The 15,970-nt window shown below is 40.0% G+C and overlaps 1 protein-coding gene across 1 annotated transcript; it reads left to right on the top strand.

The window, feature by feature from the left end:
• The first annotated feature begins 6,458 nt into the window (after window positions 1–6,458).
• agxt2 (alanine--glyoxylate aminotransferase 2) lies at window positions 6,459–15,380 on the top strand. Its single transcript, XM_053478628.1, has 13 exons — window positions 6,459–6,533; window positions 6,822–7,012; window positions 7,956–8,079; window positions 8,209–8,303; window positions 8,493–8,586; window positions 8,673–8,766; window positions 10,715–10,815; window positions 11,177–11,269; window positions 11,431–11,563; window positions 11,661–11,749; window positions 11,864–12,013; window positions 13,347–13,445; window positions 14,272–15,380. Exons 1-13 carry the CDS (start codon window positions 6,477–6,479, stop codon window positions 14,392–14,394), a joined length of 1,443 nt encoding a protein of 480 aa, XP_053334603.1. The 5' UTR covers window positions 6,459–6,476; the 3' UTR covers window positions 14,395–15,380.
• Window positions 15,381–15,970: the final 590 nt, after the last annotated feature.

Here is a 15,970-nt window from a genome sequence, read left to right as displayed (position 1 = left end):
CACAGGGAGAACATGCAAACTCCATACACACAGACCCTAAAGTGGGAATCGAACCCTCGACCACAGAGGTGCCATAGTTTAGATTAAACAGCACAAATTAAAGCTAAAGCTGCATTAAGAGCGAGAGAGAGAGAGAGAGAGAGAGAATGAATAATCCTCCTTCAGCTCATTTACCTGATCAGTTTGTCATCACTATACTGTATGAACATATGAATAAAAAGCAACAACAAAAAAAAAACATTTATCATGGTTATGAATGTTTGTCTTCACATTTAAAGCTCTAACCATAATGACCAGAACCACAGTTAATCATTATAATGGTTATTAAAGTTAATTTTTAATTAAAATTAAGTTAGTATTTAAGAATTAAAGTTAATTTTAAAGCTTATTAAAGGACAGTGTCGATTAAACACACTCAGACACAATATCCTCTCAGCTGCCTTGTGATTAATGTAAATGCATCACCTGCGGTGTTGAAATATTTACGCAGGAAATCATTTCTTGGTCTTTTAAAGTGAAAATGTTGCGTATGTTTCTGAAAACCCTTTTACTAACTGAAGCCAGATGTTGTTATTTCATTGTTGTGTGTATCTTCTCGCTTCTCCTAGCTTGCTAAGAGCCGTAATCTTTATAAACACACTCCGAACCATAGCGTTGGTCAAAGAGACTCTGTTTGAACTGCACTGTTCATGATGTAATGCTCATTTCTATTATTAAACACAGAGAGTCTGTGCGATGTTCTGTTTTGCGTGAATCATTTTTACTCCAACTGTTTTTTCTGAACAGCACAAAATAAAAAAAATACAAATGTTAAAATATTACAGTGTGGCGTCATGCTTTTGCAGAATAAAATCCTCAAACTCGACTGATAAACGTGAAAAGAGAGTATCTCAGATACTCAGAGTCACTGGTTTGGATGCTGATCCTCGGGAACGAGAGAGAAAAAACAAACATTCTTTTAATCACTGATTACATTTTTGTGACAAAATGATGATGACTTCTAGATATAACGAATAAGAGACGAGGAAATCCTAGCGACGAAAATCCTGGTCATGACAAAAACATTACTGATAGGAAAAAGTCCTGGTGGTGAAAAAGGATTCAGACACAAACAGGTGGAAGCGTCCGCTGAATTACACAATGATTTATGAATGGGTCAAAACAAACCTCAGCCATGACAGAATGATTCACGGATTTAAACGTCAGTTTAATAAATGACAGACGATTAAATCTTTGTCGTGAAAGATTGATTGATTTATAAACAAACAATAAACAATGATTTACGTGATCTACCCTGGCTCTGATCTGGCCCAGACCTTCCCCAAACATCTCTAAATAGATTCGTCCTGGTTCAGTTCTACATTTACATTTCATCATTAGGCATAAGAGCGACTTTCAAAAGTTTCTGTCATTGTATACAGTAGATCCTTACACTGGGCTACTAGGAAACTAACTGTAAGTATCATCAGTCACACACTGTTGTTTAGGTTTTTTAAACTTTTTTTTCCATTAATCTAAGAAATGCATAAACTACATACAAGAAATACATAAGATCAGTGCAGATACTTACTCTACTGTATGTATATCTGATGTGAATTCAGGCTGGAGCAGGTCCAGCTCAGCATTTTATTTAATTATCAATTGGACAGATCACATCCAGACACATTTAGTGACCTGAGGAACAGGGATCAGGTTTAACCTACACCAGCTGATGGTGTGATCATGTGATCGTGACTCAGGGCTGAACTGTGAGTGTACATTACCAGATATCTATATTAGTCTCATAGCACCAGTGCAAAACTAAAGAATCTAAACACCAAACAGATTTGTATGATGAGTTACATTCGGATCAAAGAGGAAGAACCGGGTAAGTTGCACTTTTGGTCAAATTGTTCCTTTGAGAAGGTTGATTAAAGAAAGATCTGTCCGTCTGTCTGCCTTATTTTCCAGATCCCTCCTGGTGGAAACAGCTGAAGGGTTTATTGCTCCTCTGACACCCCCAGCTGCAGCAAACAATCCTAAAGCAACTGAGCTTAACCTTTGGAACAGCTTTTCTCCACCGGTTTATCATCAGTGCGCTTCTCTCCACACATCCTGCTAATCATTTAATAGATCGGAAACCTATTACACACATTTATCCACAACTACTCACCGAGAAAACTACAGTACGTCTATTGTTTAAAAAATGCATAAAGTCCTTGGCCGAGTGAAGTCTGCAGGGTGTCCATGGAGACATGGACATGGACATAGGGTGGACTCTGTGCTGCAGCTGCACAGACTGAGTGGTGAGTGTCTCTACATTTTTATGCAAAGGAAGAAAAAGCATGCAATTACATTCAAAATAATCTAAATGAGGATTGAGGGAGGTGCTTATGGATCAGGATACAGTATGTCTAAACCTTTAAACAGGAGAGATTTAATGGCCATGTGACGCACTGCACACTGGAGTACTAACTAATGCATTCAAAGAAATATGACAAGAACTATGTGAGATTGCTTCGTTGCTCTATAATAGGCATAAGGATTAATATTTAGTATGAGTATATTTTAAATTTTATTCATTTAAACATATTCTGCATCCTATGACACACACACACACACACACAAATAAAACGATTGTATCTACTCAATGTTTAAACTAAGAGAGGTGAAGTGAACTACAGAGCGAAAATCAACCGAGTTATCTTTTTTTGTATTTTGAAAAAGTATAAAAGGAAAACAGGAGAGAAAAAAATGAGGGCCGATCAAGCGTATCCATGGTAACGGCATTGTAACCGTTCAGCAGTCAGTTAGGTCGTGGAGATTATGCGGTTTAAATGATATGACGTAACTCCATGAAACGTTTTATTGACGTTTAAATGATAAAAAAAAAAAACGTTCTAAAAATTCAAAAAGGAGTCGAGTCTCTGATTCGAAGCGTTTGGAGAACGACTCCTTAGTCTTAGACTGCTCTTGAAAAGAGTCGATTCTCTGTTTCCAGGAGTCGACTCCAAAGCGGATTCCATAAAAAGTTTGAGCGGCTGGTAGCCAGGATTGCCAGTTCCGCTTTTAATCCGCGAGTTTGGCATTGTTCTTTGAAGGTGCTTGAAAATATTACACACACACACACGTCTACACACACACAGGAGAAACATTATGTCGTTTAAGCTCGATCTTTTCCTATTACTTACGTATACCACCAACAAAGACGCCCAAGTGTGGAACAATCTAGCAAATATTGGAAAACTATATATTTTTCTCTACATGGTTTATACTGTAATGTAGAATAGTAACAGAGTTCTGCAGATTGGCATCATTTAATTTGGCAATTTTTTATTTATTTTTTTTTTTACGTCGGATGCCCTTCCTGCCACAACCCTCTGCCTTTATTCAGACTGGCACAAAAAGACCCTGGATTGTGTCCCTGTGGTTGCATGCTAATGAGCCAGACAATGAAGCTGTGGGAAAGAGTAGTGGAAGCTGGGTTAGGGGCAGAGGTGAGCATTTGTGAGCTGCAATATGGTTTCATGCCTAGAAAGAGTACATCAGATGCAGTATTTGCTTTGAGGATGCTGGCGGAGAAGTACAGAGAAGGTAACAGGGAGTTGCATTGTGTCTTTGTAGATTTAGGGAAGGCGTACGACAGGGTGCCGAGAGAGGAGCTGTGGTATTGTATGAGGAAGTCTGGAGTGGCAGAGAAGTATGTTAGAGTGGTGCAGGACATGTATGAGAGCTGTAAGACAGTGGTGAGATGTGATGTAGGTGTGACAGAGGAGTTCAAGGTGGAGGTGGGTCTGCATCAAGGATCGGCTCTAAGCCCCTTCTTGTTTGCTCTGGTGATAGACAGGATGACAGATGAGGTAAGACAGGAGTCTCCATGGACTATGATGTTTGCAGATGACATCGTGCTTTGTAGCGAGAGCAGGGAACAGGTGGAGGAAAATTTGGAGAGGTGAAGGTATGCTCTGGAAAGCAGAGGAATGAAGGTTAGCCGCAGCAAGACAGAATACATATGTGTAAATGAGAGGAACCCAAGAGGATTGGTGAGGCTACAGGGAGCAGAGGTAAAGAAGGTGCAGGATTTTAAGTACTTAGGGTCAACCGTCCAGAGCAACGGAGAGTGTTCAAAGGAGGTGAAGAGGCGGGTACAGGCATGTTGGAACGGGTGGAGAAAAGTGTCAAGTGAGAATGAAAGGAAAGGTGTACAGGACAGTGGTGAGACCAGCGATGCTCTACGGCTTAGAGACAGTGGCACTGAAGAAAAGACAGGAGGCAGAGTTGGAGGTAGCAGAGCTGAAGATGTTGAGGTTCTCTTTGGGAGTGACAAGGATGGATAGGATCAAGAGTAAGTTCATCAGAGGGACAACCCATGTTAGAGTTATCAAACCCATGATAAAGTCAGATTAAGGTGGTTTGGACATGTTCAGAGGAGAGATGAATATAAGGTGAATATATCGGTAGAAGGATGCTAAGGTTGGAACTGCCAGGCAGGAGGTCTAGAGGAAGACCAAAGAGGAGATTTATGGATGCAGTGAGAGAGGACATGAAGTTAGTTGGTGTGAGAGAAGTGGATGCAGAGGATAGGGTTAGATGGCGGCAGATGATTCGCTGTGGCGACCCCTGAAAGGGAACAGCCCAAAGACAAACAAGAAGATTTCTGTGGCAAAGGTGGCAAAAACAAACATAACGTCCTCATAAACTAACACTACAGCTTACATGGTTATGCTACTCCTCTCTCACTGTCCTTCCATCTCACCGTCACCTTCCCTTCCTCAAAAATAAATAAATAAAACAACTTTGTTGTAATTTGACTATTCATAATAATCAATCAATCAACAGTATGTACTATGCAGTACCAGTTAAATGTTTGGATACGCTTTCTAATTAACAAAAATGATATATACACTCACGTAAAGGATTATTAGGAACACCACACTAATACTGTGTTTGACCCCCTTTCGCCTTCAGAACTGCCTTAATTCTACGTGGCATTGATTCAACAAGGTGCCGAAAGCATTCTTTAGAAATGTTGGCCCATATTGATAGGATAGCATCTTGCAGTTGATGGAGATTTGTGGGATGCACATCCAGGGCACGAAGCTCCCGTTCCGCCACATCCCAAAGATGCTCTATTGGGTTGAGATCTGGTGACTGTGGGGGCCATTTTAGTACAGTGAACTCATTGTCATGTTCAAGAAACCAATTTGAAATGATTGGAGCTTTGTGACATGGTGCATTATCCTGCTGGAAGTAGCCATCAGAGGATGGGTACATGGTGGTCATAAAGGGATGGACATGGTCAGAAACAATGCTCAGGTAGCCCATGGCATTTAAACGATGCTCCATTGGCACTAAGAGGCCTAAAGTGTGCCAAGAAAACATTCCCCACACCATTACACCACCACCACCAGCCTGCACAGTGGTAACAAGGCATGATGGATCCATGTTCTTATTTTGTTTACGCCAAATTCTGACTCTACCATTTAAATGTCTCAACAGAAATCGAGACTCATCAGACCAGGCAACATTTTTCCAGTCTTCAACTGTTTCAATTTTGGTGAGCTCGTGCAAATTGTAGCCTCTTTTTCCTATTTGTAGTGGAGATGAGTGGTACCCGGTGGGGTCTTCTGCTGTTGTAGCCCATCCGCCTCAAGGTTGCGCGTGTTGTGGCTTCACAAATGCTTTGCTGCATACCTCGGTTGTAACGAGTGGTTATTTCAGTCAAAGTTGCTCTTCTATCAGCTTGAATCAGTCGGCCCATTCTCCTCTGACCTCTAGCATCAACAAGGCATTTTCGCTTACAGGACTGCCGCATACTGGATGTTTTTCCCTTCTCACACCATTCTTTGTAAACCCTAAAAATGGTTGTGCGTGAAAATTCCAGTAACTGAGCAGATTGTGAAATACTCAGACCGGCCCGTCTGGCACCAACAACCATGCCACGCTCAAAATTGCTTAAATCACCTTTCTTTCCCATTCTGACATTCAGTTTGGAGTTCAGGAGATTGTCTTGACCAGGACCACACCCCTAAATGCATTGAAGCAACTGCCATGTGATTGGTTGATTAGATAATTGCATTAATGAGAAATTGAACAGGTGTTCCTAATAATCCTTTAGGTGAGTGTATATATCTATCTATCTATCTATCCATCTATCTATCTATATATATATATAGTCACAGTACTGTCACTACTTTATGCTTGCACATTGTTCTTTTCTGCTGTAATGTAGAAATTTCCCCACTGTGGGACAAATAAAGGTATATCTTATCTATTTATTTTTACATTCTAGAACAATACTGGATTCTTTTAAAATTATGAAATAACACATACGACATTGGGTAATTAAATAACAGCAACAACAACAACTTCAAAACAACAGTCAGTTGTTATTTTAAGATGTGAAGATGTTCTGGAACACACCCGAAAAGTCATTGAATTCGAGAGGGAATAATGTTATAACTGTTCTTCTAGGTGCGTTGTGTCAGAAGGCGGTGATGAAGAAGCTGCAGGTCCAGATGCCCCCGTGTAATTTTACGCCTGAGACGTACCAGGTAAAGCAGCAGAGCTCACCGCGGCGGTGTGATGGGTGATGGTAGTGAGTGATGTTACAGTGCACTCTGTCCTGAAGCCCTTCCTGTGTCGCTCACGTTAAAGTTACATCTGTTTATACATTGCTGTGAAGTTTCCTGTAAGGAGAAATGTGTTTATGTGACACGTATGGAATGAGTCTCCAGTTTCTCTGCTTTGTAACAGTTTGAGGTAAAGAACTAACTTGAGGTTTTCCGATGAGCTATGAATATTACCGTGGAGTGTGTGTGTGTGTGTGTGCGTGTGTGTAGGGTATGAGTAAGGAGCGGATGCTGGAGATCAGGAAGCTGAACTGTAATGGCATGATGATGAAGGTGACGTACTACAAGAAGCCGCTGTTCATCCATCAGGGTTTCATGCAGTATCTGTGGGACGTAGACGGGTCGCGCTATCTGGACATGTTTGCGGGCGTCGCCACCGTCAGCCTGGGACACTGCCACCCGTAAGCTCGTCTCTTACTTGAGACCGTTCCAGTTTTGCTATTTTACCTCACAGTCGTTTGCTATTGGGTAGATACAAACGAAAAAATCTAGGGATGTTTAATTTTATATTATGCACAGTTTTTATACAGTATGCATTTAGCTCTGTTAAAATTTATTAACAAAGAAACCTTAAAGATTGACGTTGTTTTAGGAGTTTAAGCCTTCATTTTTCTTCTTCTCCTTCTTCAAAATGAACCGTTGGATTAATTCCGATTAATCGTGATTAATCACAAACTATGACTGTGATTAATCACGATTAATTGGAATTTATTAATATTCTGATTTACTTCTATAATAATCGCGATGAAATGCTGGAATTTAAAAAATGCACGACCAACTGGTTGGAGGAAACATTATGCAGTTTTATAACATCATAAATAACGTTAAATTAAAATTGCTTGAATGTAACCGGCACTGCATGCAGCAGCTAGGTGGTGTGGGGCGTGGCAACCCACCCATGGCAGGACACGAACCCGGATCCTCAGTTCCAAAAAACACAACAGTGAGCCTGAGCCTCCTGAGTCACAACTTCTATGTCTTATATTATAATATTAAAATAGTTTCCCTTGTAGGTGGCTCGAGCACACAACTTTTATCCAAATCTCCATCTAGAAGCACAGCACCTGGTGATTATGGGAAGCCATTAGGGTCAAACTTGGTCATTAATTGGCGTTAAAATTTCTAGATTAATCATATGCATTAACGAGGTAATATTGACAGCCCTAAAAAAACACACAACCTTTCATACGGTATATCATGAGTGTAAAATGTAATTAACACCCTTACACTGGGACACACCTAATGATTAGATACTTAATGTAAAGCCTTTAATTAGTGCCAATGTCATTTTAACAATGTGTGTGGATTTAAAAGGTCAGATCTGTGTGTGTGTGTGTGTTCCAGGAAAGTGACAAAAGTTGCCCAGGAGCAGCTCCAGCATCTTTGGCACACCACGGCCATTTATGTTTATCCTCAGATCCAGGAATACGCAGAGAAACTCGTCTCACATCTGCCTGAACCTCTAAAAGTACACAAACACACACACACACACACACACGCGCGCGCACAAGCAGTTTGCGGTGATAAATAGGTGCCTCTGCCAAATGATGACAGGTATTCAAATGATTTTCACAGAAATGTATTTGTGTGTTTCCAGGTAGTGTATCTGACTAACAGCGGCTCGGAGGCCAATGACCTCGCTCTGCTCATGGCCAGGTTACACACGGGGAACTTCGACGCCGTCACTCTCAGGTTCACTCTCATCAAAATGACTCATTTATCCAGCTGTTGTTTTCCGTTCAGCACACATCTGGTGCATCGTCAGCGTGTCTCCGTCTGCATGTTTTTGATGTGTTAAGAAGTAAAAGAGTAGCTCGTCCTGGTTAACCATCACTGAATCTACAATTTAAAGTCACCTTTGTGCGTTTATTTTGGCTCCAGAGGTTCCTATCATGGCGGAAGTCCACTAGCGATGGGTCTGACCTCTAACTCCATCTACAAATACCCCGTGGCTTCCGGCCTGGGCTGCTATAATGTACGTACGGCTCCGCCTCCTGTCCGCTGCTTCCTGTTCTGATGTCACGTTCCTCCTGAGCGAGCTGTGAGTTCTTTCTTTTTCAGACCATGTGTCCTGATGTGTTCAGGGGGCCGTGGGGCGGGAGTTACTGCCGAGACTCACCTGTTCAGACAGTCAGAGAGTGCAGCTGCTCTCCTGGTACACACACACACACACACACACAAATATAATGTCTGGTCTACAGTTTAATCATTTCTTAGCCCTGCATGTCATATTAACTTTAACATAACGACCGGACGCCGCCACCGCCACTGGGCCTCAGCGATCACGTCTCCGCTGACCTTATTGTCCTCGTAAAGTCACAGAAATGTTCCTGACTTTTACAGTCTCTAACCTATAAGATCTTTTATAGCCACGAAAGATGAATCTCTAGTGAGATATTATGTACAGTACAGTGATATAAACATGGGCAAGTCAGGTTTTAGCCTTATTACAGGGAGTTTTGTAAGACACACACACACACACACACACATGCAAACATACAATATACACACACCGTTACACAAACTTTGTGTCGATCAATCAGGAGGTCTGTCATTTATTATTATAATTTTTTTGGTTAAAAAGATTATTTTTCTTATATAAAAAATATTATTAATATGGCTGTGCAATAATAATAATAATAATAATAATAATAATAATAATAATAATAGTTATCATCATAAGTTAGGCATTTTTTATATAATTATAATTATATATGGTCTAGTTATCTTTTTTTTAACTCAAGCTAAATGCTTTTGGTCCAAACCTCAAAAAATATCTCTAACAATATTTGTTTTCTTCTAGAAGAAAGTTTTCCTGATTGTTGAAATAAAAGCTGAAATAAATACATTTTTTGATAATAAGGCTGATGTATTAGTAGTTTGAGTGTGTAAAAATAATTTAAAGTCAGTTTGTTGGATTTGTATTTATTTCATTGAATGTAAATACAGTATTGTTCCAGTTAAAGGGGTCTCTGAGCTGAGTTGAGTAAAACCTGAAGGTTTTTGGACTTTAGTACAAGGTCAGGTTTTATAACAGGGTGAAACATTAACCTTTTTTTTTTTATCATCACGTCTGATAACCGCAGATATAACCACTGCAAAGTATCTATTAGTGTTTACACTGCGGAACTAACATACTGTAAAACTCTTCAGGATAAGATCTGTACACACACACACATACACACACACACACACACACACACACACACACACGTGTCTAAGTAACCCTAACCTGTACTGAGATTCAGCCTGCTATAACGGCTGTGCTTTTAATACAAGCTGTGATCACAAATTTACAGTAAAAATTTAACAAACAACAACATAAACATAAATAAATCAAGTAATTTCAGTAATGTGAATAAATTCTTTCTGAGCAGGAGTTTAATCGTTGTGTATTTTACTAAGTAAGTAGTTCGGTGGTGTGAGACAGAGGCAGATAGACGAGTGTGTCTGAAACATTTTACAAGAAAAAGGAATTAAAATATGAATGAAGAAACAAAACAAAACGGGTAAATCAACAAATAGAATAAAGCTATAGATGTGTCTAAAATATGATGATATAAACTTTAAAATTAATTTACAGTAAGAAGATACACAATGCATCAACTACAAAACAAAAATGTAGTCAGGACGGATTTTTCATTAATTTACTGAGATTGTGGAATATGTTTGTAAAAGAGGCAGATACATAATAAATACATAACTGAGTGAATAGAACAACAAGCAAATTAATTAATATTGTCTAAAGGTTGGTCCAATTAAGGTGAAAAAAAATATCTATGACTATGAAAAAGTTTACACTCCCCCGAGATGTTTGGATAGACGAAGAGAAAACGTAAATTTAAAATGTGACCTTAAGAGAAAGATGTAAACTTTCGGATTTAGCGACAAGAAAGCGGCAAAATTTGAAGTTGAAAATCGAATGTCTCCTGCAAGAGCAAGTCAATCCAAAGCTTTTGGAGAACTTTAGGACTTTTTTCCACTCTGTAAAACACATCACTCAATTTAACTGTACGGGTGCACAAACCTTCGCACGTATCTATTGAGTAACATATTATAAAGTTTTTTGAATCGGTGTCATTAACGCTGTGTTCTGATCCCAGGTCAGTGCCGCGCCAACGACAGGTACGTCGAGCAGCTGAAGGAGTTTTTCGCTACGAGCGTACCCAGTCGTATCGCCGCGTTCTTCGCCGAACCCATTCAGGTTAGCACTGCTGGACATGCTAATGCTAGTAGCGTATACTTCAATAGCTTGTTCAAATAGGCTGAAGCTCATTCACATAAACCTGTATGGAAAAGGAGAGATGAATCTAATGTGTTTATTTATCTTATCACGGAAGGAGTCTCCAGTGTCAGTGCTCTGTAACAGAGCTTACTGTAGGTAGAGGTAAAGCTGTGGACTTTCCATCATTGCTGTTCAGGTCCGGTGAGATTTCCGTGATTGTTAGTCTAATTGAGAGAGCAGTTGTTGTGGTATAAGAGCAACCAAACACGTTGTTTATAAGTGCTAGAACATCAGAACAGCACATCACTTCCTGATTATTAATTTTTTCTCTTCTTTGCAGGGAGTAGGGGGAACCGTCCAGTACCCTAAGAACTTCCTGAAAGAAGCGTACAAGCTAGTGAAAGAGAGAGGCGGAGTCTGCATCGCTGATGAGGTGTAAATATTTACATTCTTCTTCTTCTTATTATTATTATTATTAACTTTACGTCTCTTTCTCTTCTTATTCATTTACGCGTTGCGTGTTCTTTCTTGTGTTCGATATGTCTTGTCATATAAAGAATAACTGATTCTGATTTGGTCTGTTTGGTCTATCAGGTTCAGACCGGTTTTGGACGCACAGGGAGTCACTTCTGGGGTTTTCAGGCCCATGACGTTGTTCCAGACATCGTGACGATGGCGAAAGGAATCGCCAATGGGTTTCCCATGGCTGCCGTCGTCACGAGCGAGGGCGAGTCTGCTTTATAAAGAATTAAAGAACTTCAAATCAAATGCACTGAGCACTAAAGTGAAACAGAGCTTGTCTTTTTTTTTCTCTCATTTTGTAGAAATCGCTCGGGCCTTTGTAAAAGGCGTTCACTTTAACACATTCGGTGGGAACCCTCTGGCCTGCAGCGTCGCCTCGGCCGTCCTGGACGTGAGCGCTAGTGTTGTTACCAAATAAGGAAATAAATGTGACATGAATAACGAGGGTTATTATATATATATGTGTGTGTGTGTGTGTGTGTGTGTGTGTGTGTGTGTGTGTTAGACGATTAAAGAGGAACGGATCCAGGAGAACTGTGTCGTCGTGGGAACGCATCTGCTGAAGGAACTCGCCAAACTGCGCGATAAGTACGAGATCGTCGGGGACGTTCGCGGGAAAGGACTGATGATCGGCGTGGAGATGGTTAAGGACAAAGTGAGCTTTTGATCATTATTCCACATGCAAGAGGAGAAACTGGGAGGATAAATGTGTAAATGGTTTAACTTCACAGATTGGAAATAAACCAGAGCTTTTACAGAACATAAAAAAATGCTTGCATCGCGCAATACTGCTTCTTCTGAGTTTGTGTGCGGTTGGATGCGATACCGCCACCTACTGGACTGGAGGGTAGAGCAGATGGTTGGCAGGAAAAAGACTAACACGTTGTACGAGACGTGACTTACAAACACTCAAACTTCCACATTTTGCCTAATTTTGCGTATTGCAAAATATATAGGAAATAATGTAAAGGCAGATAATCTGCCAATTCCAGCCACACAAAAATATTACCAATATTACCAGTATCCTGTGTAATATTACCGATTTCCTCTTTAATCATATTTCTGCATATAAAAACAATCAAAAGATTTAGATAAACGTGTAAATGAACTAAAATATGTAATAAATCTCACTTAACATTAAATTATGATTCCTCTCGGCACCGTGAGGAAACGAGAGTTTAGATGCTGAAACAGTAAATATCTAATACTGCTTTATTGTTAGTTGTGAAAGTAAAATTGTTATTCTTTGATGTATAGAAGATTGTAATGATTGGTGAGTCGCTGTGGGGTAAGAGGAATAAAACACTTCAGGGCGGGGCTCTTATAGGAACATGATCAACGTTGTCATGGTAACAGCGACTCCGCTTCATCACACCGGTCTCATCACTGATTACTTTCTAATTACAGCACGACAACAAGTGTTTGATTTATTACAGAATTGTTGAGCAAGGTTGGTGAACTGCTAAACTGTGTGTGTGTGTGTGTGTGTGTGTGTGTGTGTGTGTGTGTGTGTACGTGCTTATGAGCTGATCCCTTTTTCCAGGTTATGAAACTGCAGTTAATCATTAATGAGACGTGAGCTGAAAAGAGCTTAATCATAACATTGTGGTGAGGAAAGTGTTTAAAGCGTAACACAGCAGAAGGACCACACTGTGTGTGTGTGTGTGTGTGTGTGTGGTGAAGTTTTTTAACACTTGAGTAAATACTATGCGAGATTCAGAGCTAGGTTAACCCTAACACATTTTTTTAAACTCAGCTGAGATGATTTATAAACTTTATAAGATTATTAAAACACATGTACTTCCTCTGGTACATTAGTGTGTGTGTGTGTGTGTGTTTGTGTGTGTGTGTTTAGGGTTTGTGAGGTTTGTCTCATCACTGACCCCAGTGTTTACAGGTTATACAAAAAAGACAAGACGGAGCTTCATATTAAAATCATTAAAATAGTTTCATGTTTTTACTTTTTTTTTTTTTCCTTTTTTAAAAAGGCGAGTCGAGATCCTCTTCCCTCCGAGGCCGTGGCTGAGATCATGGAGGACACGAAGGACATGGGCGTGCTGATCGGCAAGGGAGGGATTTACGGACAGGTGAAGATTAAAACATGACTGACCGGGGAAATTGTGTAAAAGGGGGTCCGTTGCGGGGAGAGGGGGGGGGGGATGTTGGGGGAAGGAGTTACAGGGTGACTGTTGTCATGGTGACACTCAAACAACAACCGTACTAGTCCTAGTGTCATGGTGAAATCAACTTTCCAGCCAATTAGAAACACGTATTTAGGATAATGTACAAAATCTCTGTAATATAAAATGTATATATATATATATATATATATATATATATACTGTCTGAATGTAAACAAACACCTGCACCAATAGATATTAATTAGAAAAGATAAAGTGAATATTTTGACTGGGATCAGTTCATATTTTCACTTTGGCTGAAATAACAGCGCTGAAGTGGTATAAGTGAATTTTAACACGCTGGAGTGGTTTTAAGACAAAACTTCATCTTTATCCTTTTATCTACTTTTTCCATTTCTCATCTGTGATTCACTCTCCGATTACCGAACAGGGAGTGTATTTGTCTGAGCACCAAAGAAGGACAACTTAGTGTAAACAAGGCGTAAGATACCTTAAAACCTTACAGAATGGGATTTCTTTGTATTAATAAGTTAGACAGAGAGTTCTGCTGTACAGAGAGACACACAGACATGGACGTGGGCTTCAACCTCAAATAATAATCATAATAATAATAATAATAGTAATATCACTGATTACATTAAAGATCGGCAGATAATTTTTTAACCTTTTAACTATTTCTACAAACTCTTTTCCCGCCAATGTAGCTATAAATGAATTGTACTGATCTATTCGTCCTCTTTTTTTCCTTCCTGATCTCTCCGGTCTCTCTCAGACGTTCCGGATCAAGCCACCGATGTGCATCACTAAAGACGATGCTGATTTCTTCATCGCCGTGTTCGATCAGGCGCTGCACAACTACACCCAGAGGAGAGGAGACCAGAGAGGAAGCCGCTGATGAAACACCGAGCCTGACAACCTGATGCTGTTCCAAATCAGTCCAATACGTCCATCTCTTTAATACGTCTAACAGCATTGATCACTCTGGGTCTGTTCAACACACAGTACATCTAGAAAGGACCGATCAGCACATCACTGGCTTTACAGAATCAATTCTTCTACTGAGGACAGAAGTTCAGCAATAAGCCCGACTCTTGGGTTCTCCTCTAAACCAACCCGTAATGCACTTTTCCTTTCTCCCTACAGAGCACAGATCACCACCTGGTCTCCAGGCTCAGAGACTTTAACCTCTGCATGGCTCGGCCCAAATCACCGGGTCTTACAGTCAGTAATAGATGAAGCTGTTGAAGTTTAGAGACTCGTTTCAGCGCTGATCACAAACACCAGCATTAATGAATGAACGAATAAAGAAAATAAAATTCACTTTTATTAAAATAAATAAAAAATAAACACTGTCTAATATAAACACTCACTTGTATCCAAAGTAAAGGAATCGAAACTTTTAAAAAACATGTCTAAAGTGTTGATTCACGAATACAAAAATGAAAGCAGTAGATATAACCGTTCTAAGTATTTAAATGTCTTCCGATATCTGTAAAAATAATCTCTGCTCCGCGACCCTGAACACACCTGAGATACGGACCAGACGTTGGAGTTCGTGCCTCAGGCGCTTAACTAATCTTCCTAAACACACACTTTACACTCGAACGTCAGCATTTTTGTCTGTCTGTCTGTGCCTGTGCTTCATGTGTGTGCGTGTGAGTGGTGTGTGTATGTGTGTGTGTGTGTGTGTGTGTGTGTGCTCTCATCCACCTGCTGTTTGTGTTTTGAATGAAACGGAGCATTTACATTTCTCAGATCTGGTGAAATTCGGTAAAAAGCTCGGGCTCGTGCCTGGAATTTCCCCGAACACCTGGAACAGAGGCTTTGTTACGCAAACACACTGAAACGTCCTCAAACACTGTAAAGTTCATCAACACCAGCTGAGAGCGAGAGCCGAGTTCCTCTCGCTAACGAAGATCGTCTTTATACTTTCATTTTTTTACTTATTTTTGGGGAACATCTGGTTGAGAAACATGCAAATAAGAGACACATTTATGTACACACACACACACACATAAACACAGGATGACCTGAGAGTCTGGATCTGTAGGCAAATATGTATTTACAAAAAATAAATTAAAGTGAACGTGTGTGTGTACGCTGAATACAAGAAGTTAAACGTTTGTTAATGGATTTGTTCTGATAAACTACGGACGTCCAGATCAGTCTGAGGAGAACAGGTGAGTGGTGTTAGGTCTGACGTGGTTCCATCTGACGTGGTTTTAGTTTTAAAGATATGTTCATCCTGAAAAAAATTTCTAAATTTCATATAAGTAAAAAAAAATCATCTACCTTTGTCATAATTAGAAACGTCCCGTTATATTGAGCTTGATTTTTCAATTACACAACCATTATTTCCGTCTGAGTAATCTGATTGGACGAGAGGCGTTATTCCATGAGTGCTGATGACAGACAGTAACAGCACTGTGAGGCGTAACTGTATGTATATGAGTGGGCGTAGAAAAGGTGTT

This window comes from Clarias gariepinus, chromosome 19, assembly GCF_024256425.1.
Source record: "Clarias gariepinus isolate MV-2021 ecotype Netherlands chromosome 19, CGAR_prim_01v2, whole genome shotgun sequence".
Classification (NCBI taxonomy): Eukaryota; Metazoa; Chordata; class Actinopteri; order Siluriformes; family Clariidae; genus Clarias; species Clarias gariepinus.
Note: the sequence above shows the minus strand (reverse complement) of the source record. Positions and strands in the feature narration are given on the sequence as shown.